General features: G+C 45.2%; 1 protein-coding gene across 1 annotated transcript in view; it reads right to left on the bottom strand.

Moving 5' to 3' along the window:
* The window catches only part of LOC138491710 (arylacetamide deacetylase-like), a 200,339-nt gene that overhangs the window by 14,151 nt on the left and 173,818 nt on the right, over positions 1–12,370 (bottom strand). Inside the window, exon 4 of the mRNA XM_069618392.1 lies at positions 3,157–3,328. Coding sequence (XP_069474493.1) covers positions 3,157–3,328 — 172 coding nt within the window. The remainder of the gene's footprint in view (positions 1–3,156; positions 3,329–12,370) is intronic.

The raw sequence follows: 12,370 nt of genomic DNA, 5'->3' as shown, positions 1-12,370 counted from the left end.
TACTATGGCTTTAACCATATCTTGGTTTTGTAAACTATTTTCATGGTGCTCCCGGAGGGGGGAAAAAAACTTGCTGGTTAATTTCCTAGAACGCCAAATAAAGCTGCTTATCTCATTACAAAATGTAGATAGGCAACTGTAATACTAACTTTGTCCTATATAGACAATCCATAGGGATTGCCGCCCGTTTTTTCCAAGACATTAAGCAATCCTTAATAATTGTTTGTGCAAATATCACCCTCTTGTTTAGCCAAAAACATTGGTGCGAACTGCAGGTCATAAACAATAGACTTAACATATGACTAATAATAAAGTAGTTAATTTGCAGTTGTCTCAGTTAATTCCCTTTTAAATAGTTGCAGAGATAGAAGGGGTGGTATGATAAGTAAATGGCGATTAAGGCAAAGTGGCATCCAAGTTACAGGTAAAGAGATGCCTAAAAGTGTAAATGTATAGTTGAAAGTTACGACAGAGCCTAGTGATGAAATAGTCATGCAATACAACTTGTAAAAATGAGCAGAAACAGCACGCAGTAATGTGGATTTTGTGTTTGATAAAATTACTCTTCAGTGATAGAGGTCTGGTTGACGTCCATTGGGACATGTAAGCCGGGATAGAACTACATGAGAAACGCCAGGAGGCAAAGACACATTGTGTGTCTTGTTGGTTTGTTTTATGGAAGTAAATCTGTATGTGTTTTTTTTCTGCTGTGTCACATGTAATGACCCCCGAATAACAAAGATGTGATGGTATAGCAAGAAACCACATTGAATCTGAATTTCCCCATGTTATGGAATCACCTTCACTTAAATAAAAATATTGCATTTTTAAATATTGTCCTTTTCAAAGTTGTTACTAATGTGAAATGAGAATTACGTGCTTTTTTATACATCTTGTGCTAATAATAAAAATGAGATGTGATAATTGATGCTCCAATGTTAAATGCAAAAACATTTGTTTGGGGGTGTGTGATTCAAATAACATTTATGCGGTTTTAAATGCAAAAAGTGTTATCCTTGCAACTTTATGTGATATAGATAGTAGATGCACCCAATTACAAGCATCGAGATATCCTGGAAGGTCTTGTTTGGGAGAGTCTACTGGGCTTCCCCAAATGTACCCCACTGGGGTCAATTGCCAAGACTTGGGGCTGCAATGACTATCATCACTCGTATGTATAAGAAAGGTGATGTTGTTGAATGTAACATTGGACCCTCCAAATGGTTCGCTGTATGTAATCCTGAAAAACATCCCCAAAGAGAGTCCTCTGGGGTGCTAAATAGTTTTAGGAACAAATCCAACACATTTTTAAGGAAGGGGGTGTGATGAGGAAATTTTGGAGCGCAACCCGGTCAGAGTAAAGATAAAGCTACGGGAAGCTGACTGGGTCAACCAGTGTGACAAAATCAATAAATACACTTTTTTGAAAGAGTATGCAGGCACAATAAGGAAATATGATACCCTGCTGGAATATTTAAAGTGTTTCCCGAGTCACATGTATCTGTTGGTATTTATAATGTTCAGACTTAATCAGTTGCACACAATGGAAGTTTGAGGACAAGAAAAGGGTTGTTAAGCGAAGAAAGAAGGTGTCGTCTTTGTGTTATATCCGAGGGTCCTCGGGAACCTGGATACATGTAATGTTTGAGTGGGCATACACCAGTGATTTGGTTCACCACATCTTCTCAAGTTTCATTTTAGACTATGCCCCGGTGACGTAGAATGAATCTTGGATGTCAAATGAATTTTGGAAATGCCTGGAATTGGGAAATTAGACAGAATTGATAATCGCACTAGTGCTTTGATTAAACAAATTTACGAGGAATGGGGAGAAAAAAACCTGACCTTGGGGATAAATTGTAGCTGTGATTGTTCAAAGTCATCAGGGTGATCAAAGCTGTTTAAGGGTTCTGGCGTGATGAAGATTATTGTAGGATGTTTGGCATGGTTACTCTGATGTATGCAAGGTTTTTGTTAGATTTTTGTGATGAAAATGTACCGGATTTGATGTAATATAATATCGTATTTTTGAATCAAGGTTTTATTAACCATAGAAACAAACACAATTTAGAAAAATAACATTTACACCCTCTGCATGAGAGCACCCAGCCTTGATGATGTTTTTAGATAACAGTCATAGGTTAGGGCCACACTTATGGCCCCATAATGAGTTTGGTAATAGCAGCGAAACAGGCAATCTTTCAAATACTTTATGGTTTTTCGCCCATCTGATTATGAGCAAGGTTGGTTGTCAGGCTGGCATTACCGAAAGATTGTGTAGCAAAATACCTCAAAAAATGTTCTTCAATTGTTACCTCCATGTAAGAGATGGGGATACAATGTTATTAAAAAAACGCCCTGATGAAAAAATAGCTTTTTCCTTATGAGAAAGGATGAACAGGTTCATCAATTCAAAATACCGTCAAATTAAGGAGAATAATAATCTCTAGAGAAACATTCAAGTGGATGAATACGTCTGAGATGCCATGCCCTTTCACCCCCAATTCATTGTAACTGCATTGCAGCAAATGAGTAATTCACTTTGCTCGGGCCTTGGAGCAAGTATGGAACTGGATTAAATTAAAATAAATATTATTTAAAATAAATACTTCATAGCATTTCAGTATTTGATCAAATCTGCATCCTTTACTGCCATATCTGCAGTACTGTTGTAAGAAGGCCCATTCCTGGTCTTGCCTCATGCAGCACCAGTAATAACTGCATGCAGTAATGCTGCAGTACTCATAAGGAGGGCTTAAGACGTAGGTTCCAACTGGTGTCATTGCTGACTAGACCGGACAATAGCATTTACAGCTTGGCAAAATGCAGCCATTTTCACAAAAGGAAATAAAAGGTGTAATTTATTTACTTCCCTGAAGTGCTGTGAATCTGCTGTAAATGCCCCCAAAAAGCCAATAATCCGAAGCATTTTATTTACCTCAATATCACACATCTAAAGCAGGTTTACATGCTTCTGCGGGCAAGCACTCCTTTTGAAAAATAGTTGTTTGTACCATTACATTTTTTAAATCTTAACACAGCCACACAGTTACTTCAAAGTACTGGTTTAGACGACAGTTCTTAAAGATTAACAATTCTGTGGACGTTTTGGAAGTTTTGAAATTATAAATTCTTCTCTTAGCAAATGGACTGTACCTGTTGTGTCACAGCTGCAGCCAGGTTCGCACCAGCACTGTCCCCTGACACACAGATTCTGTCTGGGTCCACATTGTACTTTTCAAGAATTTCTTTCTGTAGAAAATACTTTGCTGTGGCATACGAATCTTCAAATGGTACCGGAAAGGGATGAGCAGGTGCTAATCTGTAGCTGTATAAGGAGAAAAAGACACATATGACCTGTATCACAATTACCACTCAGATACATTACATACTGTGCCTTCGTGATAATAGAAACGGTCATAGAAACGCATATTGTTTACTGCAGTATTTATTAATCGATGTTTCAGCAATGCAGCACACCGTTTTGTAATGCATGAAAAACATGTTAACCATTGACCAGTCAGATAAATGCACTACAGTAAAAACAATTCCTAAGCCAGGTTTATGTTTTTTTTAATACGATATTTAACACAGTGTTCTACATGTGCAGGGGATGTAGGTCTCACTTACCAATTCTATGAGAAAATAGGTTAGCAGAAGTAACTCCTAGGTAGTGAAATTTTGATTTGGAGGCAAGTTACCTGACTACCTCCTGAGTTACTCCTCTCTTTCTAGAAGTATGTCACAGTCACAACCAGTAAAACCGTTGTGCATTAGCCACACAACCTGTAACCTCCTTGTGAATCGTATGCCCTTTCTTCAGGAGTAAGACAAGCTGAGAGTAGTGGCTGGGAGGATAGCTCAAGTGGAACATGATCACTGTGGGAACAAAAGAGTTACCGCCTTCTGAGCCTATGTGAGGTACTGCAACTCTACTGCATACCTGCTCCCACTGGGGATAGCATTTCTCGAGGCACTCTAAGAACTGATCAAGAGAACCTTGTTACATTCTTTCTTCTTCATATTCACCATGGACACCAAACGCCATTTGTCATAAATCAACTGTAAAACCCCACGTTCCAGCGTAGGAGTTTCACTGTAATTTATGGAGGGTGAACCTACGTGCGTAATATCAGTCCTGTTTTTATTTCTGCAGGTATTCCGCCTTCCTAGATCCCGGGGAACTTGGTACGGCCCGCCCCGCAGGGGGAATGGGAGCATGGATGAGGTGATTTTAACAAAAATCCTTTACTGTCTCCACACCATGGGGGAGAGGTGGACAGGAACATGGATTGTATATAGCGGCGGCAAGCTGCGTAAGGAGACAGAGCGTAGTCTTCCTGAACACGCAGGGCGTCCAGGCCCTCTGTGCTGAAGAGGTCCTGAGAGGGCAGTACCAGGCCTGCTTGCTCTCACACCAATCCAGGGTCGAGAAAGTGAGCAGCGCAGTGTGGTTGGCAGCCCAGCGCGGGCTGGTAGCGCCTGTCTGTTTGTGCCAGCCGATGAGACGGATGGTAGCAGACATGAGTCCGCCCTTCCCCTCTCTGTGACAGGAGGTAGGAGCGGAAAAGTTTATGGAGCCGGCAACATACTGCAGCAGGTTTGAACTATAAAAGTATATTGTCTGGCCGTTTTCAGCCTTGGCGGCATATGTCAATTTCCTGTCACATCTTAATGAAGAGAACGTCGGAGAGCGTAGGGGCATATGGATTAGCATGGTATTGCTGAGACTACAGTCAGCATCGTGTTCATGAAAGCAGAGCTAGAGAATGGGGGGGGGATTTGAGAAAGCCTCAAGGGTAGGGGCACCTGTACAGGCCTCTCAACGTTTACTGCTGTACATTGGAAGAGAAATTAGTCTGGCATCTCTTGTTAGAAAATAGCTAGCGTCAAGGCACTCCAATGGGCTTTGCTCTTTAGATCCCACCTCACTGAGCTCCTAAGCCTGGAGTCACGCTCATTGAGGGTGTTTCAGGGGTACCTAGGTAACGGACAATACTGGCACGGTCCACCGAGTGGCTCTCATGAGGAATATTTTCTCTCAGGACCTAGGGGACTACTTGATGGGTGTCTGCACAATATGAGGGGGCACATATGGTGGATGACAGCTGCTGGGAAGTGCTAAAAAAAGCAAAAGAATTGGTTATTTATCAAATATGAATAATCTTGCTGGAAAATGTTTCTCATTAAGTGAAAGAGTGTTTATTTAACAAATGTGACTAATCTTGCTTTCAAAATGCCCCTCATGAAGTGAAAGGGTGTTTATTCATCAAATGTGAATAATCTCGCTTGCAAATGCTCCCATTCAAGTGAAAGTGTTTATGCATCAGATGTGACTAATCTCGAGTCAAAATGCCCCTCATAAAGTGAGAGTGTTTATTTGTCAAAGGTGAATAATCTCGCTCGCAAATGCTCCCATTGAAGTGAAAGAGTGTTTAGTTTCAAAGGTGACAAATCTCGCTCGCAAATGCCTCTCATGAAGTGAAAGAGTCATTTACTTATCAAATGTGAAAATCTTACTCGCAAAGGCTCCACATCCCTGTGACACAGTTGGTTACTTACCATATGTGAAGGATGATGCACTAAGGTACTCCCACCAAAGGGAAAACAGTTAGTTATCCAATGAGACTGATCTATGTCATAAGTGTACCCACTGTAAAGTTTGTTTATTGTTTTATCCACCTTTAATGGCCTTGCACCCCTTCAGCCCCGCCCCAGTGACCACACTGGGTTAAAGAGAACTAGAACTATTGGAGGAAATGTAAGAATTAATCCTAAATGTCTGTACATCAACTGAACTAGAGGACATTGTGAATGCCACATTATTCGGGCAAACCGAGGCACAGATCTGTTGGCCTATTACTGTTATATAAATAAGGATTTTTACTCTATCCAAATTACATGAGGCTGTGACTGTTTATTGAACCTACAGCAACCATAGGACCACTACCCACTAGGGCTGGGCTGCAAATAGGGAAAAACCTAAACCTAAACCAACACCAGTTTGTTGTGTTTGAGGCAGTGGGAGTTGCTGCCTTGGACTGCCCTGCTCTACCATTGGCTGCAGCTTGACTGTTTCTGGCCAACTGTGGACCGGCAGGCTTAACTGGCCCACTCTGCAGAGGCCCACTGCTTCCATTCTATTCCTTCGCAACAGAGCGCAAGGTTACCTGTTTTCACCCTGCTGATCATCTTTCACTTGTGCTTTGCAGAGCAAAAGCCTCTAACCAAAGGTAGGTTAATTTTCCCCTTGCCACGTCATCGTTGGGGGACAAAAGAAGAATTTTGGAGCTGATCTTAGACGGAAAGTTTCACTGCTTGATTTTTGTCTTAAATACACAAAATTGCAGCGTTTTGCACTGCACTCTCCTGCATTGCTTTTTAACATTCTGTGCTGCTTGGTGAAATTGAAATCTTTGTTTTCCTGCATGCATTTCATTGCCCACCATGCGGTGCCATCAAGATAGCCGCTTGGGAGTTTGTTGTGTTTGAGGCAGTGGGAGTTGCTGCCTTGGACTGCCCTGCTCCACCACTGGCTGGGGCTTGACTGTTTCTGTCCAACCGTAGATCGGCAGGCCTAGCCGGCCCACTCTGAAAAGGCCCACTTCTAAGGCCCCCGTCAGCTTCCCTATCCACTTTCAGGGCTGCTCGATGAGACTTCTGCCACAGCCCAACCCTCCCTGAGGCTGTTACCCCTGGTCCATTGGACTACCATGACTCTTATCATTTTCTGCATGGGTTAGTTGCCTTCTTCTTGAATTCCCTGCACTTCCATTCTCAGCGGGTACTCCCAGCTCTCCCTGTTATGCACTCATTTGAAGCTGTTTTTATACTCACCTTTACCATCTGACTCATACTTTATATTCCTTAACTATTGGGCCCTCATTTAACTTGAAAGTCAAACTTGGGTGTATTTTGCACTTAACTCTGGCCATTGATTATAACCTGCTAGCCCAGTGACTGTTCTATACCGCTGTACTTGCTTACTCCTCTCGCTGCCTCCTCTCTTCCCACTCATGCTGCTTTCCGTTTCTCCCATGTATTCCAACTGGTTCTCCACCAAATATCCTTCCCTTTTCACTAATTCTGGAAAGAAGAAGTTTAAAAAGGATATCTTGCGCCTCCAACCCTGGTCTCCCTATCCCTGATACCTACATCAGCGCCTCTTTCAGACAGACCCTCACTGACATCCTCTTTGTTATTCCTTCGCCGGATCTATCGACCTCCCATGTGATCTCTGTGCTCTGTCCAGTCTCCTCCTCTCCCATTAATGGTGGCATTCGCTGGGAAGTGCTCATGGCTTCTTTCATCTCCTCCAGAGCCATCCCTAATGTCTACCTTAATGGCACTGCCATGCTCCAAGGTCATCAGGCCAATCTCTTCCTCTTCGATAGGCGGTTCTCCCGCCTCAACAAATTCCTTTCATCTCCGGCTGCACCATCCTCTCATTCCTTGGCTACCTTGCCCACTCTTCCCATCCTCTCTGCCCCTCTTCAGGCTACCTCCACAACTTCACAGGGCGTACCTCTAATTTGTACCCATCCCCGGAAGGTCTTTAAGGCTGGCAACCTTCTTCATCTTGCCACTCTCAACTCTCGCTCTGCTTTCAAACACTCCTCTGACATCTGCCACCTCCTAGAAGAACTGGACCTTGATGTCCTTGGTCTTATGGACACATGGTTCACCGCCAGCTCTGTCACAAGCTTTGACACTCTTCTCCCTGATGGCTACACGATCCTCTCCGCACCCAGATCCACTCGGCAAGTGGGGGACATAGTCCTGATCTTTCCTGAGTGGATTCCTGCTGTTATCATTCCCACTCAGATGTACTCCTCTTTCGAATGCCTTATCTGCAGGCTCTTAATCTCTCCTAGCCACTCTCTTACTGTTGCTACTCTCTACCGGCTCCCTGGGCAAATCACCACTTTTCTCTTTTAGTGGGCCGACCTCTACTCCTCCCTTCTGGCCTCAACCACTCAACTCCTTCTCCTTGGTGATCTCAACATCCACCTCAATTATCCCTGTCCCTCTTCTCTGCTCTTTTGCTACCTCTGCGATTCCCTCTCCCTCTCTATACTCCCCACTGGCCCGACTCACACTGCGGGACACACACTTGATGTCTTGATCTCCTCTGGCCTCCCCCTCTCTATACCTCTATCCACTCCTCTCTCCTGGAGTGACCACTGCCTTCTCTCCTCTCATCTCTCACTCTCTTCCCCCAAGCCAAGACCACCCCAACACTTCCACCTACCTTCTCAGACATCCCACCTATGAAGAGTGTGGCAGTTGAGGCTTTCACTGCCACCTTCTCTCCCCCCCTCCTCCTCTGGCTGACTCTCACCCAGACACAACCCTGTCCCTTCTCTACTCTTCTATTGCTGATACTCTTGATGCTCTGGCCCTTGTCATGAGGATCTGCTTGAAGTCCAAAGCCAAGTGCAATTCCTGGGATGACTCCAATTTAGCTATACTTAAACGTAAGTGTAGGGTGGCTGAGAGGAAATGGAGGGCTTCTTGTTCATTCTCTGACAAACTGGCCTGTTGCCTGCTCTAAAGGCAATACCGACTCTCTGTCCACACCAAAAAGGTTGTGTCTCTGCGGCATCTAACAACTCGGCCGAACTCTTTAAAATCTGCAAGGAGCTTGCCAACCCTGCTGCAGTCTCTACCCATCCTCTTGCCTCCCAGGCACTCTGCAATGCCATTGCCTTTCACTTTATCTAAAAAACCTAGGACATCCTGTCCACCCTCTCCTCCCCTCCCCATCCTATCCCCACTCAGTCTGTGCTTTCAGATTACCCTTTAAATTCTCTTCCTCTCCTCTTTTCTCCCCTGATGAGGTCGCTAGACAAATCTGATCTATGAAAGCCTCATCAAAACAGGTTCATCCCTGTTCCGCTAAAACCATCAAGGACCCCATTGACACCCTCGCTCCAGCCCTTGACAATTTTTGCAACCACTCCTTTGCCTCAGGATCCTTCCCCTCCCCTATGAAGCACTCCAGTGTGCATCCTCTTCTCAAGAAACGCACAGCTGATCCTTCCTATCCGGCTAATTATTGCCCAATTTCCATTACTCACTTTCTGGGCAAACTCCTGCAAAAGCTGGCCATCTCGCAGCTTAAGCTTCATTCCGATTCTGTTGGCCGTCTCCATGACCAACAGTCTGGCTTCAGAGCAGCCTGGCTTCCTCTCCTCTTTTCTCCCCTGATGAGGTCGCTAGACAAATCTGATCTATGAAAGCCTCATCAAAACAGGTTCATCCCTGTTCCGCTAAAACCATCAAGGACCCCATTGCCACCCTCGCTCCAGCCCTTGACAATTTTTGCAACCTCTCCTTTGTCTCAGGATCCTTCCGCTCCCCTATGAAGCACTCCAGTGTGCATCCTCTTCTCAAGAAACGCACAGCTGATCCTTCCTGTCCGGCTAATTATTGCCCAATTTCCATTACTCACTTTCTGGGCAAACTCCTGCAAAAGCTGGCCATCTCGCAGCTTAAGCTTCATTCCGATTCTGTTGGCCGTCTCCATGACCAACAGTCTGGCTTCAGAGCAGCCAGAAACACGGAAACTGCTCTCCTGAACATCCCTGAAGATCTGCTCTCCAACCTTGACTCTAACATTCCCTCTGTCCACATCCTACTCCATCTCTCTTCTGCCTTTGACACGGTTAACCATACTTTCCTGCTCAACCGTCTCCGTGATAACCTGGGTATCACTGATCAGGCACTGGCCAGGCTGACCTCTTTCCTCTATGATCGACCCTGCCAGGTCCAACTGTGGTCTTTCATATTATCTATCTTCCTCTCTAGCTGTGGTGTCCACCAGGGGTCTAAACCTCTTGCCCTGGCTTTTCAACCAATACCAGGCAACTCTTGCCCACTGCATTGCCATTTTCTGCTCAAATTTCCAGTGCAAAACTGATGACACTCAACTCATTTTCAAGCTGCCCTCAGCCACCTCCTCTCCCTCTCTTACCTCTGACTGCCTAATGGCCATTCAAGATTGGTGTGCCACCAGCGATCTTTGTCTGAATGCCAGTAAGACGGAGATCCTCCTCATTGGAACACATTCACCATCCTTTCCCCTCACTCTCTGGCCGGCTTCCCTGGGCCCATTCCTGTCCCAGCCTGCGAGTTTAAGAACCTCGGGGTCATCTTTGACTCCACACTTTCCTTCTCCATCCACATCTCTGAGGTCTCTAAAAAGTCAAACTTCCTATTGCACCTCCTCAGAGGTACTGTGCATTTCCTCTCCTTCCCCCAGAAGCTCACTGCCTGCCAAGCTCTGGTTCTCTCTAGGTTGAACTATTGTAACAACCTCTTTCTAAATCTACCTGCCTCTCCTCTCCGCCCTCTGCAACTAATCCAGAACAGGACTGCAAGACTTGTCCTTGGCCTCAAGCCATGGGATCGTATCTCTTCAGCTCTGAAATCTCTCTATTGGCTCCCAGTGGATGCAAAGATTAAATGCAAAACCCTCTGCATTTTCCACAAGACTTTATGGGTCCTAGGTTCAAAATACCTTCAGCTATCCCCCGCAAATACCTCCCCTCTCGAGCTCTTCGCTCCTCTACCTCTATCTCCATCTCCCTCGGGGTCAGTCGTTTTTCAAAGAAACAAGCTGGGGGTAGGTCTCTGTCTTTGGCTGGGGCCTCCCTCTGGAACAGACTCTCTGCCATTAGAGGAGAACCATCTCCGGTTCCCAAAGCACCTCAAGACAGTCTTCTTTGCTTCTGCCTTCGCCCCCCCTCCCATGCTGATCTACTCTCTCTGGGTACTGTGCACCTGGCCACCCTCTCTCCCCTGGGCCCCGGTACATGCTAGCCCCTGCCACCCTCCTGCACTGCCTCCTGGCCACCCCTTGCACTGGGGACTGTATCTGTACCCATACCGTGCCCCACCACCCCGATTTTCTTCTTTTTCTGCACTTATCAGACCTACCCAGTCTGCTTCCGTAAACACATCACTTTCACTTGCTGGCTGCACTACCACTGTTTATTGCCTCCATTATCTATTTATTTTTGTTTATTATTATTATTTATCTGTTATCCTGTGCTCTGCACTTTGCACTCTCTCCCTTCCATGCACTTTTCCCCTTTCCCACGCACTTGCGTATCCTCAATGTCACTGGGCCTAGTAAGATTGTTGTTGTGCTCTCCTCTGTTCCCCTCTGAAACACTTGTGTACGAGTGTGATACAAATAAAATATCATATCATATCATCCCCCCCTGGGTTCACATTCGCACAGGGAGAACCACCTTACACTCTTGGAGGCACTGATGATATCCCAGCGGGCCATTTATCTTATCGGAGGAACTCTGGTGTATTCTCTCCTGTTTACCAGACAGGGAGCTGTGTAAACTAGTAGTGGTTAATTACCTGAAAAAGAAAAACAAGAAAAACACAACAGAAAAAAAACTAAGAGAAAACACGAGAATGGCGCATGAATATGTGTTACACGGGGTCAAAGCTGAAGGGCTTAGCCCAGAGGCCTGTTTTATAGTAGGCGAGGTCCCGTTGCATATTACAACTGATTAAATCTTAGCCATGACTAGTGCCTTGGAACCCATCACTGGTAAAGTAAAAAGTATAGGCCGCATAACTGGTCAACATACTAAATGTTATGTGCTAAGTTATGGTGCAAGTTCCCTTACAGGTAAAACCTTGCCCATGGAGATACAAGGTGGGGAACCTATAATTACCTACCCTGTCTGGAGGTTAGACTCATGGTCGGGATTCCTCAGTGACCAGAAGCTACCTCCTCCACTAAAGACGCTATAGTCTTTGCTGTAGCAGTGGCTGATGCTGTTAAAGTAACCATGGAGCGACATTCCCCATCACACGTGCTCAGTGAACATGGAGCCTACACCCGCATAAGGCCCTTTTCTGGTGAACGACCGGTGCCTAAAGGAGAAGAAAGCTATGAAGATGGGCCGACCTCACTCAGCTTATGCTCCATGACTGGAAAGTGTCAGACCAAGAAAAGAGGAGATAGGTGATAGAAGCCTTACAAGAAGCTGCATTAAAGAGGGTACTGGCCCTTCGCACACTAAGTACTGATCCTACATCAATGCAAAAGATGGGTGCACTGGAAGGAGCGTTTGGCACCACCGAACCAGGGGAGGACTTACTAATGAAGTTCCTTTCCACTTCACTGAAGCTGGGCGAGAAGTTATCTGATTTTCTAATGAGGAATGAGCAGATATTGCGCTTGGCCCATCAGAGAGGAGGGGTAGAGGCTTCCCAACTGAACAGTTGTTGCTTGAAGCAGTTACGTCGAGGGGCCAAAGAGGCTGCCATACCCATTTTTCAGTTAGGACTACATGAGAAACTGGACACCCCGCCTTCCTATGAGGATTGCTTAGATCAA

Source organism: Ambystoma mexicanum, chromosome 10 (genome assembly GCF_040938575.1).
Source record: "Ambystoma mexicanum isolate Mex_15411 chromosome 10, UKY_AmexF1_1, whole genome shotgun sequence".
NCBI lineage: Eukaryota > Metazoa > Chordata > Amphibia > Caudata > Ambystomatidae > Ambystoma > Ambystoma mexicanum.
This window is presented reverse-complemented; position numbering and strand designations above follow the sequence as displayed.